General features: G+C 41.0%; 1 protein-coding gene across 1 annotated transcript in view; it reads left to right on the top strand.

The window, feature by feature from the left end:
* The first annotated feature begins 223 nt into the window (after window positions 1-223).
* Window positions 224-9235, top strand: part of Rgl1 (ral guanine nucleotide dissociation stimulator like 1) — a 159054-nt gene continuing 150042 nt past the window's right edge. The window contains exon 1 of the mRNA XM_042674286.1: window positions 224-370. Coding sequence (XP_042530220.1) covers window positions 239-370 — 132 coding nt within the window. The 5' untranslated portion in view covers window positions 224-238. The remainder of the gene's footprint in view (window positions 371-9235) is intronic.

The following is a 9235-nucleotide window of genomic DNA, read 5'->3' as shown; positions in this document are numbered from 1 at the left end:
TCCAGCTGCAGCCTGTACTTCCTGCAGCCTGCTTTAAAATATCGATAATAAATATTAGAAATAGAAAATGGCAGAAAGAGTCGAGTCTGTTGCAGTATTGTAATCAGGAGTCTCATTATTCACCAGTGAAGTGTGACAATTAGTTTTTATTAGTCTCTTTTTGTGCTAGGTTTTTAATGGTGTCATCCTTTTTTTCTTCTACACAGACCCGTAATGCCTCCTGCTTGCATCTTTCAAGATGGAGGGGAAACCTGTAGGAGAGCCTACTCCAGTGGTGTTTAAAGTCAAACTTTCTACCAAGCTTGAAAACACAGGACACTGGCTGGTGGAAGATCATGCTCGTATATGGGAAGTTTTAAAGACAGAGGAGGTAAGACAATGCTAAACCACCCAGTTGGTGCAATGTTGGATTGGCTCATACTTGAGACTATTTCCTAGGGTTGCCAGCACCACAGATTAGCATAGGAAGTTTCTATTCATCAACATAGCTATGACTGGAGAAGAGCAAGTCAGAAGTGTGTCCAGTGGACATGAATGACAACACAGTACTTCAGGCTGCCAGGACTAAAGACTAGTGATCTGGGGCTAATATGTGATCATATTATATAGTGTGCTTTGGCCTCAGGGATCACCAGTGGCGTCGTAGCTGGAGGCTCTCCCTCTGCCTTCTTTCTCAAGGCAAGTCGCTTCTTTATTAAGACTATCATTATTGAAGTCTCATTTTCACTTGTGTCAAATTCTTGTTCATGTGAGAAGAGAGGGCGAAAGAGACAGACAGACAGATAGACAGACAGGCATACCTATACAAATACACAGAGGCCTTCTTTTTCAGTAGAAATTATAAACCCAGATTTTAATTGTATGCTGAAGGTAAATAGTAAGTGATGGTAAGGTATTGGCGAATCATTTCCCTATAGGCATAGTTGAATATTGGGAAAGAGAATGGAGTTGTTAACCTGAGCTTGGGGTGTCCTCACCTCATGGAGCTCATCGTATCTTCTCTGAAACTAGAATAATAACAAGCCCCAAGTCACCAAAGCAATGCTGGGCAAACGAAAAAGCAACACTGGAGGCATCAGAATTACAGACTTCAAACTCTACTATCGAATAAGAATAACAAAAATAGCTCAGCACTTGGCACAAGAACAGACCTGAAAAATCACTCTAGATTCTTAGATTAATGATTTTCAGACTAATTCTACTTAGTATGGAGAAAGACAGGATAGAAACCTATGGAAAGACAGGATAGAAATCTATGTCCCGGTGTGTTCCTGGTGAGAATGCTACTCTTCTCCATATGATAATTCAAGAACCTAGACCTGGGCATTTTCTGTGGTTGGCTAGCGATTTACACACATGTGCACGCATGCATGCACACACACACACACACACACACACATACACACATATACGAAGGTTGAAGAGTAAGACTCAATATTTAATTCTCTTGGGCCAGAGGTGACATGCATGGTATCAGTTTGTATCTTATTACTAATAATGAGGTCTATTACCCCTCATTGCTGTGAGGGAGACAGAGGGTGCAAATGTCATCTTGGGTACTTAGAGTAATGATCTAATGCTATGCATCGCAGGTACGAATTAAATTTTGATGGATTGTCATAAAAGTGCCACACACATAAAGGAAACAAAAACACCAAGGCTATATGTTACCTGGATCTCTAAATGAAGCTGGCTTTAGTGCTTTGCTTTCATGGGCTCTTCTTTCATTTATGTTTTGACTTTCAAGAATTCTTTATTTAGCCAGGCACCAGTGGCTCATGCCTGTAATCCTAGCTATTCAGGAGGCTGAGATCTGAGGAACGTGGTTCAAAGCCAGCCCTGGCAGGAAAGTCCATGACACTCTTATCTCCAATTAACCACCAGAAAACTGGAAGTGGCACTGTGGCTCAAGTGAAAGAGCTCTCGCCTTGAGCTGAAGAGCGCAGGGACAGCACCAAGTCCAGAGTTCAAGCCCCACAACTGACAAAAAAAAAGAATTCTTAATTTCTTAGAGCTTAGTTTCTGGTAGCTTAAGCGGTAGAGCACCTACATAGCAAGTATGAATCCCTGGAGTTCAAATCTTAGCATTTCCATAACAACAACAAAACATTGTTTCTATTTTCAATGTATTGAAAAAGGTACTTTATTTATCAAGCAATTTTTAGTGTTTTTAGGACAAGAGGCAATTAAGTCTTTCAGTTAATCAGTATTCATACTGCTAGAAATATGATCTTAAAACTTAAAAATCTAGCCCAACATCTGTGACTCATACCTATAATCCTAGCTACTCAGGAGGCCTGAGATGTGTGGATCATGGTTCAAAGCCAGTCTGGGAAAGAAAGTCATTGAGACTCTTTTCTTTAACCACCAAAAATGCCAGAAGTGGAGCTATAGCTTAAGCTATAGAGCACTAGCATTGAGCAAAACAAAACAAAAACCCCAAACAAACAAACAATCCTTCAGGGACAGTATCCAAACCCTAAGTTCAAGCCCCAGTACTCCCTCGGCCCTCCTTCAAGGTCTCTGTTTACAAAAAAACCCTGCATCTATTAAAAATTATTTAGCTAGGCACTGGTGGTTCACACCTGTAATCCTTGCTACTCAATGCAGGAAAATCTGTGAGACTCTTACCTCCAATTAACCAACAAAAAGCCAGAAGTTGTGCTGGCTCAAGTGGTAGAGTGCTAAAAAGCTCAGTGACAGTGCCTAGGCCCCAAATCAAGCCCCAGGCTTTTCTTTTTTTAATTTTTTATTTTTGTCAGTCGTGAGTCCTGAACTCTAGGCCTGAGTGCTGTCCCTCAGCTCTTCAGCTCTAAGGCAAGCATTCTACCATTTGAGCCACAGCGCCACTTCCGGCTTTTTTGCTTATGTAGTGCTGAGGAATCGAACCCAGGGCCTCATACACGCAAGGCAAGCACTCTACCACTGAGCAACCTTCCCAGCTCCAAGCCCCAGGCTTGAGTCAACAATGTACTTTACTCGATCCCAGTTATCAAAGTAGATAATATCAGATTTTATTATTTCAGGTCATATTTAGGTAAGTAGTTATTTATCCATGTGCATTTACTACTGGCTTTGTATGAGAATTTAAATTTTTTTTAAAAAATTATTTATTTTTGGGTCCCGTCGTGGGGCCTGAACTCTGGGCCTGGGCATTGTCCCTCAGCTTTCAGCTGAAGGCTAGCGCTCTACCACTTGAGCCACAGCGCCACTTCCGGCTTTTTTTCTTTTTGCTTATGTGGTGCTGGGGAATTGAACCAAGGGCCTCATGCATGCATGAGGCTCTACCACTGAGCCACCTTCCCAGCTCCGAGAATTTAAGTTTTATGTATACACAAATCAGTGTCAAGTATATTTGAAGTTAAAATATTATTTTCACTTTTTAAAAGTTGTAATTGTAAAGGTGATGTATAGAGGGGTTACAGTTATATAAGTCAGGTAATGAGTACATTACTTTTTGAACACTTTCACATCTTCCTTTATTTTCTCCCAGTTTTCCCCTCCCACCTACCCCCCACAAGTTGTGTAATTAATTCTCAGCATAGAGTCAAGTGAATATCACTGCTGTATTTCTTCATCCTTTGTTCTTTCATTTCTGTGCTCCCCTTACCCTCCCCCCAAAGAAACTTACATCAAGACATTAGGAAAAGAAAACAAAAATAGCGACAAAGGAGAAAAAACGAAACAAAAAGCAAAATAACAGGAAAACCTCTTGTTTCTATTTCTTGGACTTCATTTCTATAAACATCATTTTATATGGTCATATGCACATAGCTATTGAGCCTTTGTGATCTTCTTGTAGGAATAGGGCCTCCTTTGGTTTCATTGGGTGTATGTCTAGAGTCCTGTATAATTTATCATGTCCAAGTGTATATTTTTTATCTCTTAACTTCTAGTGTGTTTACTTGTAGATGTATAGGCACATTCTAGTTACAACAAATGAGGGAAATCATTCAACCTATGTTTCTTTGGGTCTGGCTTACTTTGCTTAATATAATTTTTTCTAAACTTTTCCATTTCCTTACAATGGTACAATATTCTTTCTGATGGAAGCATAGAATTCCATTGTGCATATATACCACAGAGAAGGTCAAGGATGTCTTTCTTTACGAGGTGATAATCAAGCATCTCCTGTCTCCAACATGAAATTTAGCCATAATGAAGCAGTGATACTCTGAGTTTAGATTATGAAACTTTCAGGAAGCATTCTGTGATAACATGACAAATAGTTTCAACCACAGAGAAACCAGGAATTCTGGCAACGAGGGCTAATGGAGAATAAGAAGACATAAAGTAGATAGATTGAAGCTGAAGCTGAAGAGACCCTACCATAGGGTTAAACTCAAAGTTTAGCTGTATTTTATGACCTATGTTGTAGATATTTTTTAAGTCTCCTGTATATTACAGTGCTTTAGCATGTCCTAAATCCTTCTCGCTGATTCCTGACTGCCCTTGTCTTTCTTTTATGGCCCTGTGTGGCAGGCATACTCTGCCTCTTGTCTCTGTAAATATGGAAAATTGTTTTCTAGTGCCTCCCTTATCTCATCTGATGACCACACATGACTCTCTCATACAAGAACAAAGAGCAAGAGCCTGTGATACACTTGAATTAATCACTGCAAGCTTTAATGTCTAAGGAGGTGACAGGATTTTGGGGGAGTGGTTGAAAATGTCCAAGGTCCAAACTATCAGACTATTCAAAATTGGACCTCATCAATAGATAGCTTTGTGGACTGCAGCCTCAATCTTCAGACAGAGCCACAGAGAACTTAACAGAGTTTAGGATTCCATTTAAATAGGATGGAATTAAGGTCCAGTCTTCATGAAATACTGAGAAGCTCATTTGCAGTCCCCCAAATCTGTATGTTGAAATGCTAATCCACTAATGCGATCATATGAGGAAGCTGGGCCTTTGGAAAGTAACTAGGTTGTGAATGTGAATGAGGCCAAGTATCATTGGCTCATACCTGTAATGCTAACTACCTTAGGAGGCTGAGATCTGAGGATCTATTAGTTCAAAGTCATCCTGGGCAGGAAAATCCATGAGTCTCTTATCTCCAATCAAACAACAAAAGCTGGACGTGGAACTGTGGGCTAAGTGGTAGAGCATTATCCTTGAGCACAAAAGCTCAGGAGTAGTGCTCAGGACCTGAGTTTAAGCACCAAGACTGGAACCAACCAGCCAACCAAACAACAAAAATTGGCTCAAGAGACTTCTCTAGTTTCTTCTGCTATGTGAGGATATAGCAGCAAGTTGGCCGTCTGCTCCCTAGGAAAGGGCTTCCTCTGAAACCTAACCATGCGGTGCCTTCATCTTGGTACTGTCAGCCTCCAGAACTGTGGCTTAGAAGCTTCCCAGTCTAGGTACTTTGTTGTAGCAGCCTAACCTGCCTGAGAAAGATGCTATGTGAGAGATCTGAAATTGAAACTCAGTTACAAAAACTGGGCCAACAATTTGCAGGAGGGACAAAGGTGATGGTAGTGTGCACTCTGATGTTCATTCATACAGACATTGCAGAGCCACGCTCTGACAATGAGATTGGTACCAGCTATTGAGATGCAGTTGCTTCACTAGCCAGGCCTAGTTAGAGTCTGGTTGGGGAAGGCAAGTATAGAATGAGATTGATCTAAACAAATTTGGTCGACAGCTTTAGGAGGCATTAAGAGTATAAAACTGAAGAGAGACAAAGGTGAAGCTCAGTCTCTCTGTCACTTACCAGTTTTATATCTTGGGCATGTGCCTTAACCTCAATTTTCAAAATTCCTATGAATACAATGAAAATGTTCCTATGGCGATGACACTTCAATATACTGCTGAATATTAAAGTGCCAAGAACAGTTTTGAATATAAAGAAGGTTCCAAGAAGTGATATTTTCCTCCATTCTTTAGAGATCCTAACTGAATATTATTCAATCTCAATTGTTCATATCTCACTACTGATAATGTCTACTTTATTCACCCCAGAAATAAAGCTTCAAAGCATTTTTAGGTATTAATAACTTCCTAGGAAGTACATTTCTATCCCTTTGCCTCATATGAAGCTTTTTGCAGCCAGAAAAAGAAATTCATTTGTACTCTATAAAAGAAAAACTCTAGCTCTTCATCAAACCACCGCCTTTAAGTTCAAGAAAGATCTGGCCCTTCAGAATTTAATATAATGTGCTTCCCACTGCTTGTCCAAATTGTCATCCAACTTTTAGAAGTTCTCTTCCTGTCCCTCGGATGAGTATGATTTAATCTCCAAAGCATTCATGATGAACACATTACGATTTTCTCCTCCAAGAATGTGTTGTTACTATGTGGGGCCCCATTCCAGAGCTGAATAGAGAGGAAGAGGTCATTCATCCAGTCACACTCAGGCATTTACTACTGAGATCATCTCTGTTCCACAGGCACAGAGATTTTTGCTTATTTAAGTGGCCTGCTTGCAAATGCAAAACATTGAACACAAGTCCAGTGCTCAGCGTATGAACCAATGCAAATGCAATCTACAGTATAAAAACACAAATGACATCGTATGAATATCCTTTCTACCCAGATATGACACTATTTTGGTGGCTGCCACAATTTCAAAGAACAACACGATGAGCATTAAATCATGAAAATGATTCTCCAATCAAGTATTTATTTCAGGCTATAGCCAGTAATATGCCAATATTTGAGATCTGTATGTGAAGTAAATTTAAGACTAATGGACCCAGTCTCATGGACAGGCAGTCTAGTGGGAGAGAAAAAAATCACCATCATGGAAAAGGAGCAATCGCAAATAATCCTTAGTTTGTCATTCACTAGCATAGTGAGGAAAGAGAAACGAGAAGCAAGTGTGAGGTACAGTATTTGGAAGTGTTCTAGGCCATGCAGGACTGACAGAGTAGTAGTAATTCTCAAAGTCACATCTGGCCAATCGCTACCCCACCCCAAACTCATGGGATAGACATGGACTTGCCATTATTTAGTCCTCTCAGCTTTCTTTCTTGCCATCCTTCTTCTATGATAGATGTTCCAAACTCGAGAACATCCTTGATTAACGCTCTCCTTTACATAGCTTTCCCTCCTCCAGGAGCATTTGATCTGAGTCTCCACCTGAAATTCTATTTGCTGGGCTAGTTTCTGTTTTTCCCTTAAGAATGAACTCATGGCTGGGCGCTGGTGGCTCACGCCTGTAACCCTAGCTACTCAGGAGGCTGAGATCTGAGGATCGCGGTTCAAAGCCAGCCCGGGCAGGAGAGACCATGAGACTCCTATCTCCAATAAACCACCAGAAAACCGGAAGTGGCGCTGTAGCTCAAGTGGTAGAGTGCTCGCCTTGAGCTGAAGAGCTGAGGGACAGCGCCCAGGCCCAGAGTTCAAGTCCCACGACCGACAAAAAAAAAAAAAAAAAAAAAAAATGAACTCATGTGTGACTTGCAGGAAAGCTGGCTCTCCCTGCATCAACCTATTCATACTCATGCCCATGCTGCACTACACACTACGTTTGTTCTCAAAACTCTAGGGTCACAACCCCTGCAGCACCCATCATGCCATACTGCATTTATCACTTTATCACGTGTCTCTTCATCCCATTGGTCATTTTAAAAGATACATATAATTTAAACATATAGTTCAGTAAGATCTGACAAATATCTACTCATGTAACTACTACAATGACAAAATGAACAGAATATGTTCATCACCAAGAACATCCAGTCCTCCCACTGCTTCTAGCTCACTTTTAAAAATAAAATAGTAGCCAAGAAGGGCAGCTCATACCTATAATCGCAGCTACACAGGAGGCTGAGATTGGAGGAACACAGTTCAAGATTAATTCTAACGAAATAGTTTGTAAGGCATCATCTCCCCACTAAAATATAAGCTAGACACAACGTGTCTTGTAAGAATCATCACACGAATAATACTTGTTTGTTTATCTTCTGCTGCTGTCTCCCAAACTAGAATGTAAGCTCAGGAGCAGATGCCATGTTCACTTGTATTTGTCCAGTATTATTCATACATAGTAGTTACCTAATAAATACTTTCTGGGTAGAGAAAATGGGAAGAGAGACTGAGAACATGGACTCAGGGGTCAGACTGGCTGTGATCTCAATGCATTCCTTAATCTGTATATTAGTTTCCCAATATGGAAGCTGACCTCACTAATAGAGTTGCTATGAGGATTGAGTTCTAATATATAAATGTCTTAGAAAAGAGCCTCATATAGAATATACAATAGATGTAAACTTTTACTATTGAATGGATCATTGAGGGTAAGAGTATTGTCACCAGCCCTGTCCTGTTGCTAACGATAAAATACCACAGACTGAGAAGAGATTTCTTTTGGCTCACAACTATGGTTCAGGGTTAGGGGCTACATCTGGTGATGGGCTTCTTGATGGAAGAATCCTGATGAGACGCAGAATATGTGGTGAAAGTCAGGGACTGTGTGTGACACTGTGTGTCACACTGTGTGTGACCTATGTTCTCTTATTCTAAAAAGCCAGGATTTAGTTCTGGAGTTCTACTCTGATGACTATGTAATCATCATGACCCCTTTTCCCCCAAAGCCCAACCTCTAAACACCGTAGTCAGGTTAAGTTTCCAATCTCTCTCTCTCTCTTTTTTTTTCTTGGTTGGTCATGGGCCTTGAACTCTGGGCCTGGGCGCTGTCCCTCAGCTCTTCAGCTCAAGGCTAGTGCTCTACCACTTTGAGCCACAGCACTACTTCCAGTTTTCTGGTGGTTAATTGGAGATGAGATAAGAATCTCACAGACTTTCCTGCCTGGGCTGGCTTTGAACTGTGATTCTCAGACCTCAGCCTCCTGAATAGCTAGGATTACAGGTGTGAGCCACCGGTGCCCAGCTTCCAACCTCTTAATACATCACAGTGGGGACTAAACTTCAACATGAGTTTCCCAGGGGACAAACTGTATTTGAACCAAGTACTATATCACATTGATCTGCCTTTTTTGGTATGACAACTGCTTTTGCCTGAATTCAAAATGTGCTCCAGATTCTGGAAAACCCTACATTCCAGGGTCTTGTCTATGTGGTCAAATGTCTGTGGAATTTGTCCTGGCCAACACAACTGTTTGACTACAATGAGGCTAAGGTTGGTATGGGGTAATCTTGTGGGAAGGAAGACAATCGGCTAGCACTTGGTTGAGATCTGAGGATTTCTTAGGAGAGACTGAAGGTGTAGGGGTTGGTGCCTCTGAGCTCTGCTTGTTGGGCCTGTGCGAATCAGTGTATTGCTCAGTG

The sequence above is a fragment of the Dipodomys spectabilis genome, unplaced genomic scaffold (assembly GCF_019054845.1).
Source record: "Dipodomys spectabilis isolate Male_0828 unplaced genomic scaffold, ASM1905484v1 ptg000019l, whole genome shotgun sequence".
Lineage (NCBI taxonomy): Eukaryota > Metazoa > Chordata > Mammalia > Rodentia > Heteromyidae > Dipodomys > Dipodomys spectabilis.
The sequence above is the reverse complement of the archived record's forward strand: the minus strand, read 5'-3'. Positions and strand labels throughout refer to the sequence as shown.